The following is a 13,855-nucleotide window of genomic DNA, read 5'->3' as shown; positions in this document are numbered from 1 at the left end:
TTTGCCTAATATTCCACGTAATTTTCCCCACTTTCAAATGAGGCAATAATAACTGAATTTTAGTGTTTTAATGATGCGCTCACTGCTGTTGAAATTTTTTTTTTAAAAGAACATTATTACTGGTTACTTTTGTTATGAATTTCCATTATAAATAACAGAAAAAAAATTTGAGTTTTATGTAAACTAGTGAACTAGAAGTGTGAATTGTCTAATAATTTCTGACCCAATAGTTAACATCTCCCAAGGTATGTATGCCTTAGATATCTACTCTTCTCTTCAATGAAGATAATTCACTCATTCCACAGAGAACTCATTCCCTCTCATGGTGTTCGGATATTATCTCTATGACAACAACAGCCAAATGTGAGTTTAGTATCTCCAGCTAAGGAAAGTTCTAGGCTTTGTTCGGGTGACCACCTGAATGCTCAGTCATCAACTCAAGGTTCATCTATCTCAGAATGAAACCCTCACCTCTCTCCTCGTCCCATATTTCATCATCTCTCCTTCCTGACATCAACTCCATCTTTCTCCAGGTCCCTAATGCTCAGAATCCCGGTTGTGGGGTTTAACTCTTCCATTTCTATCATAACCACTTAGGAATACATTTCTGTGGATTCTTCCTTCTTTCTCCAGGTTTGTGTCTGGAACTGACTGCCTCTCATTTCCACAGTCACCATCTGTGTCTCTCGACATAATTTCACACTATCATTATTCTAAATGCCTCATCGTTTCTCTCTTCCAGGTATGTTCTTTCCCTTTCCTTATCACTCCATTCCTAGAAAAAATGCATACGGATTTTGGAACAGTTAGTGATTGCTTTTCTTTAAGCAAACACAAAGTAGGTTTGCCCAGGCAAATCTCAAACTTTTATGGGGTTTTCTAAATTTTTATACTCCCTTGGCCAGAATAAATCTACTTATTCATCAAATTGACTTACAAATTGGGACTTCCCTAAGTTCATCTTATGCATCCAGAATCATACAAGTTGCCTCATGAGTGTTACAATGAAGTACAAAACTCTGAACCTCCACGCTGGGGCTCAGCGTTTATTTGGACAGAATTTACTCAGGCTGCCGTGAGGTCTTTGTGACACTGATTTACGGTCAAAGGTGCCAGAACATCACTTACTATATTAGAACTTGGCTGTGTTCCTCATTTTTTTAGTTCACTGAAAATTTGAAAAAATACGCTGACTGCAGGGGGAGAAATGACATGCAGAGTTCTCTATTTCATCGAGGTAGCTTGTGCCTGACATATGTATCTAAACTGCCCATATTGAAATCAGGTCCATGGGCCAACTGCCCCAGATATGAATCCCGAAATGATGATGGAGGCACTGATATAATCTGGCTGATTTTTTTTCCATTTGGTGTGAGTACGTTTAAATACTGTATACATTTTTTAAAGAATCTCCTATTAAATAGGGGCCTCAATTTAATCTCTGGACATTCCTTGTGAGATTAGCCAAAAAAAAAAAATGTTTTAAGTCTAGTAGCATAAATACACATTCACTCATCACAAGTACATTTGTACATACTAGAGTGTACATACAATACACTATTGTGTGTATATATATATATATATATATAGAATGTTACTATGTAGCATTTGAATCAAATGTACCAAACACTGAAAGAAATTGTATATATGAGTGTATATATACATATATATATCTGTTAATTAATATATCTTTTGATATGTTTCACAGGAGAAATATATTAACAGTCTAAAGTTCATCAACAATCAGGAAATGGGGAGGTTGTATCCCTGTTATCATTAGTTTACAACCAACTAATTTCTTTAGTTATCCTCACAGGGGCTAAAAAAGATATGAAATACCCAATGATCAGTCACAGAAACACAGGCAGGGCTAAGAGCATAATCTATGACTTTGCCAGGCTCAGTGAGCACTACCTTGATGTACTGATGTTTCTTAATGAAGACAACCACCACCAATTAGACAACTGACAATTAGGCTGAAAACTGAAGTGTCAAAACAGGAACAAGGAGTGACCTCTGAATACTAAATTATTTTTAGATGGCACTTAATCACTATCACAATAGCAATAACAAATGTTAGCAATTTTTCTTTACTACAAGAAGTGATTCTGCTCTATGCTTTATACTTTGCAGGCTAATCTGTTAGTGTTTTTCCCTCTCCTTTTTAAATTTTGTTGGAATATAGCTTAAAACAGTCTCTTATTATGACCAAGTTATATCAATTAGTATACAATTAGAAATACCGGCTCTGCATTGTTTTTAAATATAGGGCCTATGCAGTTGGTGTGCATAGAATCTGGATTCTCACAGACCTCAGTTTCAGTCCTGGTTCCTGGAGGGCAGGGTATTTCTACTTCTGAAGTGAAGGTATGGGGAATTTTAAAGTATTGGATTCTTTAGCCAATATTAAGAGTGATTACCAAAACCACCCAAGCATTGGAGTTTGGGGAGGATGCAGGAGAATTCCAGGTCAGCCTGAATAAGGAACAGCCATATGTATCTGTGTCTGTATCTCCATTTATAGCTATATAGCACTTCTACATTAAGCACATTGCCTGAAGAGCTTATTGCTCATAGAATTTTCTTCAGTAAACTAAGAATGTTACAATACTTAACACACTTTTGCACAAGTCACTGCCTCCCTTCAACATAACAAAAATAGAAATTCTTCGTGCTCACACACTGGCAGGCAGCCCACACTTGCCTGTATCACGATTATTTCTGAATGACTTGGCACAACCTTTAATGATATGCTTCTTGCATCACAGGATTTGATGTTCCATTTTTGCCCAGCTCATCACGTTAGTCTCCAGAAGTTGTATTTGCCTGATTGTTATGAATACACAGGGGCATTTCTTCATGGCTATCCTTAGAGTGCACACTCTCAAGCTGCCTCAGAGGTGAGATCACCTTTGGATCTCCACTGGCTCAGTTCCTTTGGATGGCATCCAAGACAGAATTGCCTTCTGCTGAATTTCACTGCTGTGGCCAATGGCATAATAATGAGACTCTTGTGTCAATGCCCCTTGGATTGTAAAGAATCAAATTCCCAATATAAGTACAAGCATTTACAGTGATGTGTTTATATTCATTTTATTTCATTTAACTTTTTTTCTTTAACAATCAGAGCCAAACACTGGATATCAAAATACATGATAGTGTCAGTAACCTGTAATTTTCCATAATCTAATAAACTAGCCCATAGATATCAAACACACAACAAACATGCACGTGAGTATAAACACATAGAATCATGAGAACAAAATTTTTCTCATTTTTCCCCTCAAGGAGGAAAAATACCACTCAATATTAATGTCAAATACTTGAGCCATTAAACAAAACAGGCAACTCCGGTGAATACCTTATAAAAACCATAATGTAAAATATACATAATTATGTAATCCGATTAATATATCCACTCCTTTTTAGTGGAATAATGCTTAAGCAATAATGTAAGCTTCCAAATAACTATATATTTATGAAGAGAAACACACGAGCAAATGTTTTCAAGCTTTCTGCATTCATACCAAAGGCAGTTGTATGCATCAGGAAAAGGACACAGGTCTACCCTTACCGTCAACTGTAGCTAGCTCAGCTGAAGAGAGCTTTCCAGTTCTTGGCAAAATAACAAATTCTCGAGCAGAGAGGGGATAGGGGTGAGATTTTTTTCTCCTGTAAGTAACTTAATGAATGAAGTACTAATTAACATTATGGCATTGATAAATGGAGAGAGAGATTAGGGATGTACTCGATATTCAGACCTTCGCAGATGGACTGTCAAAGCCACATCAATTCCTATCTCATTGGAGCATCTGCTTCTCCCATAATCCGCTGGCCCTTGGTACGAACAACACAAACTGTTGTGACTCAATTCGATTTATATCAATCTAATTTCTTTTAATCCAATTTGTATTCCAATCTACTACCTTCTAATCACTTAAATCTTCAGCCTCCATCTGGTAAATTTTCTCTCAAAATTAACCAAGCAGATGCCTCTGCGATTGTCTTCCACAGTCAAGCTAATCAGACCCTCACAGTGGCCTATAGAACCCGCTGAATAGGTACGTGACTTACGGTGTTGTCCTTCTAGTTACAGACACAGCGAGGTAGGAAGACCATTTCATCTACCATTAATTGGTTCATTTGCATAACACTGCTTGGGAAAAAACACAGGACACAAAAGCCAAGAGAAGAAAAATACAGGAAGAAAGTAAAACGTGCTCATTTGTCAAGAGAGCTTTACAATTCAATCTATCTTTTGTTTCAGTTCACAAACACGGAGCGAGAATATTATTTAACACTGTATGGTGGAATAAGCTACCTTCTGTCCTCTATGGAATTAAAAGAGTTTGCCTAATAAACACAAAGTCATATTGAGACCCAACTTTGGTTCATCAATATGTTCTTAAAATCAACTTCTGAATTTCAGAACTATGTGCTAATTTATTCACTTGAGCCTACGTGATATAAACAACACAGCCCCTGGCTAGCACAGACCTTCACTTTCACAGAAGTTCCACTGTGATCCATAATTAAGGTCACAGATTCAACATTCCCCTATAAGCAAACTGGACGGCACTACCTGTGGAATGAACATCATTATGAGGACAAGTAATTAACAAAAATAAATTAATAAAGAAGGGACTAAGAACATATAAAGGCAAACACTATGGTAAACTACTTTCACATGAGACTTACGAGGTTGCTTTCATTAACTTATGGCCATACTTCTTACATAGTAGATCTTGATTACACTTAAAAGTTTTGTGGTTTTTTTTTTTCAAATTCGAAGTCACCACCAAATAGAAATATTCACTTATTCAATGTAGCCACATGATGAATTGGCCTCAGGAAGACCTTTGTTGTTAGGAAAAACCTGGAAGGCTAGACAAGAAAATCATTAAATCTAGAATGTAGTCTATCTTGGAATGAAGGATACCTGTAACATCAGTCTCATTAACATTATGAAACAGAAACATCAAAGTTCCTTCATAAAGTATAACACAAAGTATTAACAGTTGAATTAAATAATTAAATATACCAGCTGGGTGCGGTGGCTCACGCGTGTAATCCCAGCACTTTGGGAGGCCGAGGTGGGTGGATCACCTGAGGTCAGGAGTTTGAGACCAGCCTGACCAACAAGGTGAAACTTCATCTCTACTAAAAATACAAAAACTAGCCAGGCATGGTGGTGTGCACCTATAATCCCAGCTACTCAGGAGGCTGAGGCGGGAGAAGCCCTTGAACTCAGGAGGCAGAGGTTGCAGTGAGCCGAGATCGCACCACTGCACTCCAGCCTGGGTGACAGAGCGAGACTCTGTCTCACAATCAATCAATAAATAAAATAATTAAATATAGAACCTATTTCTACAATTCTGACAAGAGTAAGATATGAAAGACAAGTGGCCAGGTCACTGAGTGTTCAAAATAACCAGAGAAACCCAGCTGCAGAAATCAAAGGGCTGTGGGAAACTGGTAGCACTGGTGAGTTGCGGGGTGTGGGAGGCCCTGATCCATTTCTATTTCAGCCCTAAGACAGCCAGTGACACACACCACTCAATGAATAAAACAAAATACCTTTGGGCCCAACTCTGTTTTACATTTGCTACTAGAACACTTTGTCTCTCTGAGCCTCAGTTGTTTCATCTGTAAAGTGGATTGAAAATTCTATCTGCTGCCACATACTATGTTAAGGATGAAATGAGATCAGACATGCAAACCGCACTTTTTGAATGCCAAAGCACCGTATCAATGTAAGACAGTATGGCAGGGCCACTGAAGAACATGAACTCTGGACTGAAATTTGAGAACCAGTCTCAGGGGTTGTGTAACTGTGGGCAAATTGCTAACTCCCGAACCTTGGTGTAAAATGGTGACGATAATATCTCCTACCCCCTGTTATGAGAAGAAAATGAATTCACATATGTAGCATACTTAGACGGGTGTTTGGGACAAAGTATCCCAGGAAAACATGTGTCAACTAAAACATATAAGCTAGGAGTGTTTTGTGTACGTTGTAAGTTTTCAAATATGTTTTTAAACTGGACGTTTATAAACTGCTCAGTAGCTAAAAAGCAGTATTTTCTCAATGATATTTTCCTTTTCAATAACAAAGGCAAATTAAGTTGTAATAATATAATTATTTAAGGTGCTGCATTAGGTGTATACATATGAGTGGAAATAAAATGTAGTCAATAAATTACTTTTAATTGGCTCTTGTGTGAAAACAGTGACCTCACTGATATCAATAATGTGATTAATTACTGAAACAAAGTTACTGTGTATGTGTACTAGATGCCAGTGTGCTGGGGGGTGGACTTGAGTGCCAAGGAGGCTCACAAAAGGTGACTTAAAATTGTGAAAGTATTGGTTAAAAGCCCACTTTCATAATCCTGGCGTCAAGGAGAAAGCAGAGACAGAAACTGGCAGAGATTCTAGAATATCCAGGAATGATTCTCTACGCAGCTGAGCCACCAGTACACTCAAAGACTCCTATCTATTCCACACCTCTGTTACAGCAAAGAGCAGACTTTGATGGATAAGAACATACCTGTGTGTATATATGAATAGTCAAGAGGACTGGATGCTACTCTGAAAAACAAAACCCTTGAAAATCTGGACAAGACTACAAGACTGGAGAGCCCAGTTGACGACGGACCAAGGTTCCAGCTTCCATTTTACCACAGTCCCAGCTGATTTTTTCTCCTCTAACCTTTTATGCCTCAGTGCCAAGACCCACCCCAGCAATCACCCACTTTAACTGAAGCTAGAATTGACAAGGCTTGCTGGTCACTTGTATACAATAACTCAGAAGTCGTTTATCCATTATTGTCCTAGAATTCTGATTATTTATAAAGATCTTGTTTCTTCTGGAATATTTAACTTATTTCTGATGTCCAGCACAGTACCCTGGTATATGTATATGTTTAATTCACTTTCAATGATACTATAATAATATCCAATAATAACAACAGAAATTATTAATATGGCTATAATTCATTGAACTTTTAGACACCAGTGCTTTACCAAGATTATTTTATTTCATTCTCACCACAAGCTTTGTGTAATGATCTCTGTTTTACAGATGAGGAATCTGAGATTTTAAAAGCTTGTATAGATGCACAGGAAACTATCATTATCCACAGTACTCAAGGCTTTCAAAACATAATTGAAAGTTTTTGCGCTCTATTTTTCAAAAGGCAAGAATATATATTTCACACGTGCTGTATGTCATCATTGTGTTTTCTTGCCTAAGACTTAGCTCAGGAGACAGCACATTTATCAGTAAGGAGTACCAGTTTGTTGAAGTGAGCTGTTTCAGTATCATCTTTGAAGGTTCCCTTTATCTAATCCCTTCCTTAAAAACTTTAGCTTCTGCAGCTTTAACAAAATCTGCACTAATCAGTATCAGTTTGCTTATAGCCACAAGGCAAAACTGAAAACCCATAATTTTGACCTATTTTTTAAAAAACACACGAAAACTCAAAATTGTCTGTAAGGCCAAGCTTATAGCTTTAATTAGGGCAAATTATTAAAGTTCATATAGATTTATCTGTGTGTTATGCCTTAGTTATTTATAATGCAAAGTGCTACATTATTTCTATTAGAAATTATAACTAATACTTATTTGAACAGTTTTATTTAAGTTTTAAGGCAATCATTTGTAAAGATTTCATATAATTTGAGTTTGAAATAATTTATAGGTGGTTGGTGAGACATAGCTTAAAATGAGAGAAAAATTTACTCATTATGAGAATAACAGAAAAAAATTTATTTTCCTCTCATTTTACTTATTTTATTTACATTTTAGAATATCACTTAAAAACACAAACTTTAAGAAAAAAGAAAAAAACATAAACTGTTGTTAAATGCTTTAGTACCGCGTATGCTAAAATATGTTCCTTCCCCAAAGAAGTTTTAAATATTTGAATTAGGTGCTATAATTTAAAAGCCAGTCTAATTAAATCCCTAAAAAGTTAAAGAGTCTTCATAGAACAAAGCAGAAACCATAAGATAACACACTAAAATGGACAATAACCATCAATACAGGAGAAAATACAGAATTTATATACTTTATGATACAGTTAAAAATAAACTATGGAATGACAATAAGTCTTTCTAAATAAAACTATAAGATAATAAAATGTGCCCAAGGTTTTCAAACTGTTTTAAACTATTAATATCTCCTTTGTGTTTTTCCTTTTTTTTTCTTTTTTTCCCAATATTTCCTTACCTCAGCAAAGAACAGTAATTTTAAGTCCCACTAGGATGCCATAAGAAATAGTAGTATGTAAGCCAGGTGCGGTGGCTCACGCCTGTAATCCCAGCACTTTGGGAGGCCGAGGCAGGTGGATCATTTGAGGTCAGGAGTTTGAAACCACCTTGGCCAACATGGTGAAACCCCTTCTCTACTAAAAATACAAAAATTAGCCGGGCATGGTGGTGGGCACCTGTAATCCCACCTACTCGGGAGGCTGAGGAAGAGAATCACTTGAGCCCGGGAGGCAGAGGTTACAGTGAGCAGAGATTGTGCCATTGCACTCCAGCCTGGGTGACACGAGCAAGACTCCATCTCAAAAAAAAAAAAAAAAAAAAAAAGGAAAAAGAAAGAAATAGTAGTAGTGTATATTTGAACCATTCCTCCTATATAAAAAATAGCATATTTTGTTGTATATATCAACATTTAAATGCAAAAAAGTTACTTTTTCTGTTAGTTATTCTCATCTGGAGTTTATTGAGTAAAGGAAACATACAGTAAAGCCCAACCCTGCCATAGTGATTACTAGGAGCACCTCTCCCCTATCCTACCCCGCTTCAAGTCTTTGATATATCTGAGAACAGGAATCTCAAATAATCTCAACAGGTAGTGTCTAGCCTCGGTGACAGAGGGAACACATTACTCTCAAATTAAAATCTTACCGAAGTTCCCAATTGCCTCAATGACTGAAATTCATCAGTATTTTCATCTGAAGTATCCCTATGTCTGTACAGCTCTCCACACACTATACTTTTAGATACAGGTTCAACGATAAAAAATACTCTCACGTGAACTTAGTCGGAAAGATATGAGTCCCAAAAAACCTGGTCGGTTGTTCTATAATGCTAATATGGAATGTCAACATATAAATTATAATGCTGATATATAAAAAGATGCGTTTTATGTACATGTGTATATATTTTAATGACTAGACACAAAGTGACTTCACCTTTTTGATTTATTAATAATTTTCTAAAAGCCAGGTTTTTATGTATTCAACTTTCCAGCTACAAAATTTTAAGTAATATGACAAATATAACAAAAGCATTTAGTGGAAAACAGTTAAAATATGAAGCCTGCCATCTTTAAGTCTTTCTTTTCAAGACTATGCAAACAAAAACAAGGCAACCTCCACATGTAGCACTTTAAATACTCGAAGTTTTGGATGAAAAAGTTGCCTCACCGTCATCTCATTCTGCCCTTAGGGACATTTATGTTGTGCTAAAATAGCATTATTTCTTCAAAGGATTTCATTCATTCACTCATTCATCACTTATTCATTTATACTGAATATTTCAGTTAGCAATATACATCACAGAAGGGGAAATCAAACAATAAAGGTGATGCTTTCTCTAGGGAGGGTTATTGTAAAAATGGGAGAGAAAATAGAAAGTCATGAATTCACCCAGGACATAACTTTTTCTAAATTGAACTAGCTGTATCGGTTCTTCTTCCATCCTAAAGGAAACATCTGTCAGCAAACTAGCTGAACTAATAGATTCCCTAATGTGTTAGAAAAGACTGTGCCTTGATTCATTCAAAATATAATAGATAAATACAAAGACCTTCTCAAGAATGTACTAATTGCATTAGTGTGCACGGAAACACAACACATCAAAAATCATCTGTTCCTAACTACTTCTTTTATGTCCTAGAGTTATAGCACAGGCAGAAGGGGACATATTTTAAACAGAACCTTAGAGAAAAGGAAGGTGAGAGGCTGTAAGTTAACACTTCTGGAGACACTTTAAAGGTAGCCCTATCAGTATGAAAACATAAAGTGCCATTACCTCACCCACTAACATTTGTGAAAACAATCAGGACACGCTTGAGTATGTATGCTAAATCTAAATGTAAATTTTCATTTATAATTCATAAGTAGTCACAGTGCTAGTAATAAAAATAAATTATTAACATCACCTGTTTAATGAAAATGTCTTCATTTGTACATTCAGGAGGTTCCCTGGTGATGTAAAACACTTCCACATTTCTATTAAACTATTTTAACCAAAACGTTTATCAAAATAGCTCATTTTAAATAAGTTAAAACATGTAATCTAGTTAACAAACTTCATTTATCCCTTTCTTTGTGTATGTTTTCAGGTCATGATCACCAACTAGGCATAAAGCTTCACTACTCTGCATAATTCCACATTCAAGGGTAGAGAATTGCACCATGCCCACAGGACAATTCTATCTGGTCACCTTCAGTGTGAGGGTCAAGCTGTGCAGTCCCCAGAAAGAAACATTAAATAAGACAACTTCATAATGCACTAGGGAGGAAATCACTTACTATTCATGTCGACAGAAAAGAAGAGAAGATGGATCACAGCAACTCTGTATGCTCAAGGAGGACTCAGGAAGGCCCCAGGTTCCAGTTCCAGGAAAGTGGATTGCTTTAAAGTGGTTAACAGCAACCCTTTGATGAAATGCTTAGGTTTACTGCAAATTGGCACTGGGTGAAAAATGAGAGCCCTTCCTTACTTTACCTTCAAATTAATCATATTGTCCCATTGATCTTTGTTTTCTGTAATGTGCTTCTCACAATCTTTTCCCCTCTTTTGTACAGAAAAGCAATCTTCAATGAATTTTAAACAATTATGGAGACTATTTCCTCGCATATTTACTTCGCCCTACAGGTGACTTAAGAAACAATATGCTTTCTTCTCTTAGCAAATAAAAATGTGTTCTCACTCTGCTCATTTCTTATGACAAAGTAAACATTAGAAAAATAATGGCCAATGTTTACCTGGTATTCAGAACACTGAGTTAAATGCATTCAACCTGTTAAAGACTATTTTTAATGGGAATGATTAAAAATAATTACAACCCTTTTCCCTTGAGCAATTTATTAGCCCCCTTTGGATTAAATACTTGTCTGCTGTAATTTTTAAAGGGCAATTGTTTTCATATCTATTAAGCCTTTCCCTCAATACCTAACCATAAAACCATTCAAAAGCTACAATGTTATAAACATCATAAAGGCCTAGCAGATTTATTTTCTGTTCGTGTTTGTAAAAATAATTTCCTTTCTGACTTCTGCTACTCATTGCATTGAACTAAATGATGATGTCCTAATTGTTCTTCTGAAATACAAAATGAACTTTATTTTGGTATGTTTATAGTAAATAAATATAAATGTAAACTAGAATTTAAAGAAAAACAGATTAATATAAGACGTAACCACAAAGCACACAAACCAAGGGTGATGAAGTTTATACTCTCTACTACATATTAAACAGAAAATATATTCATTCACAAATATATGTTGAGCACCTACTACCTGCTCAGCACTGGGTATATACTTGCAAACAAAACAGAGACTGAAGGAGGTTACTATCCCATTGTGTATATGTTTCGAAATTATGATAAATGCAATCAAGGGGGATATAACAGGAAGAACTTAATTTGATTATTGGGAGAAAGCCTTCTTTAAGCATAGTCCTGACAGATAAATGGAATTAGCCATGGTACGAAGTGGAAAAGAACATTCCTGGCATAGTGTCCAGCACAAGTAGTCTTTAAATGCAAAAGGCCTTGGTCAGTTCTAGATCACAAGTTCCCCACCTTTTGGCACCTGAAACTGGTTTTTCAGGTGACACTTTTTCCATGGAGTAGTGTGGGGGGCGGGAGGAGGGTTTGGGGATGATTCAAGAGCATTACATTTACTGTGCACTTTATTTCCATTATTATTACATTGTAATATATAATGAAATAAGTATACAACTCACCACAATGTAGAATCAGTGACAGTCTTGAGTTTGTTTTCCTGTAAGTAGACAGTCCCATCTGGGGGGATGGGAGACAGTGAAAGATCATCAGGCATTAGGTTCTCATAGGCAGCACGCAACCCAGAGCCCTCAAATGCACAGTTCACAACAGGGTTCTCGCTCCTATGAGAATCTAACGCCACTGCTGATCTGGCATGAGACGGAGCTCAGGTGGTAATGCGAACGAGGGGGAGAGGCTGTAAATACAGATGAAGTTTCACTCTCTCACCCACCGCTCACATCCTGCTGTGTGGCCCAGTTCCTAACAAGTCACGAGCGGTACTGGTCTGGGGCCCAGGGGTTGGAGACTCCTGTTCTAGAGACTAGAATAATGTCAGTGTAGCTAGAAGATGACTGTTACTTGTGAGGAATGAGAGTGGTGGATAGATTTGTTATTGATTTGGAAGGTAGACTCCACAGGACAGAGCTCAGCCTCGTGCAAGTAAGGAAACTTGATTATGCGCAATCCCTTTGCCATAGGAAACTGATGGTTTCCTAATCACGTTTTAAATGGCCTAGAAAGACCCTGAAACAGCAAAGACAGCAGTGGCTGGCAGAAGACAGAATCTGCATACACAACCAACTCCAGCCTTCCCCTCAAATGGATTCTGCAGAACGGGCTCCGTGACCCTCAGGCAAGCTGCTTAATAGCCATGCTTTCCAAAACAGCATCACTCATCTTAAAGGAGTGACAGGAGAAACAATGGATGGCAAAATCCACTTCATTTTTCATTTATGAGTTTTGCGAATGGGGAAGAAGGTGTTTTTCTTATTTTCTAGGCATAGAGCCTAGGCTATGAAGTCTTAGCTAACTTTACAAGTACTCATTATACAACAATCGTAAAGGACATGTATCATAAAACTACCGGTTTCATTTTAATTTAATGCTATTTTAGACTTTACTGACATACTTTTACTGAATGAGCAGGTGTTTCTAAAATGTAATTTTTCCGGGCCTGGAAACATGTTCATTTATTGGATTTTATGGAAGAAGAATAGCCCTACTTTAGGAGAAGGTATATTCCTTCTTAGAAAGAGAATGCTCTATGTAAAATATTTCCTCAGGAGGATGTAGATAAAACTGCTAATAGTAGCTGTTCTTAAAGTAAAGAGACTGCGAGAAACAGAAGGGACTTTCCTTTCACAGCATAACCTTCTGTGGCTTCCGAAAGACTTAGTCTGCTGGTACTCATATAAATATATGAGTAAACAAAAATGGATAAAGAAGCCACTTATGACTTTTCCCTGGTCTGTAAGACACCACTCATTACATTCTGGTGTATATCGAATCCATCGGCAAGTCTTCCAAACCTGGCCTGTTTCTTATTTGTACTGAGCACCTCTCACTCCTTCTCACAAGGACCCACAAAGCTTGCCCTTGTTTCTACTCTTTCCCCATCACAGTCCATCCTCTACGCAATAGCCCGAGATACCTCTTTGAAATGTAAATCAAGTTGTGCTACTTCTCAGCTTAAAATCTGCCAAGAAATTTTCTTTATATTTAGAACAAAATCCAGACTGCTAACTGGGATCCACAATACCCTATCTATCCCATTCCATGCCTCCTTTACCTTCATTTGATATCACTCCTGCCCCCTTTGCTGACAACTCTCTTGGCATAACAGTTATAGTGGGTTGAATAGTGTGTCCCCCTGCAAAATCCATGCCCATCCACAATGCCATCGTATGACCTTATTTAGAAATAAGATCTTTACATCTATAATTAAGGGAAGGATGGAGATGAGATCATACTGAATTATGGTGGGTTCTAAGTCCAGTGAAAATGTCCTTAGATAGAAAAAGACACACACGCACACACGCACGCACA

General features: G+C 37.0%; 1 protein-coding gene across 33 annotated transcripts in view; it reads right to left on the bottom strand.

The window, feature by feature from the left end:
- Positions 1 to 13,855, bottom strand: part of ROBO2 (roundabout guidance receptor 2) — a 1,748,072-nt gene that overhangs the window by 566,378 nt on the left and 1,167,839 nt on the right. Inside the window, exon 1 of one of the 33 annotated variants that reach the window (XM_024355240.3) lies at positions 11,989 to 12,127. The exons of the other annotated variants lie outside the window; for them this stretch is intronic. Within the exon in view, the coding sequence (XP_024211008.1) occupies positions 11,989 to 12,076 (88 nt within the window). The 5' untranslated portion in view covers positions 12,077 to 12,127. Of the gene's footprint in view, positions 1 to 11,988; positions 12,128 to 13,855 lie in introns of those variants that run through there. 33 annotated transcript variants of the gene reach the window in all.

Source organism: Pan troglodytes, chromosome 2 (assembly GCF_028858775.2).
Source record: "Pan troglodytes isolate AG18354 chromosome 2, NHGRI_mPanTro3-v2.0_pri, whole genome shotgun sequence".
In the NCBI taxonomy this organism is placed as follows: domain Eukaryota; kingdom Metazoa; phylum Chordata; class Mammalia; order Primates; family Hominidae; genus Pan; species Pan troglodytes.
Note: the sequence above shows the minus strand (reverse complement) of the source record. Positions and strands in the feature narration are given on the sequence as shown.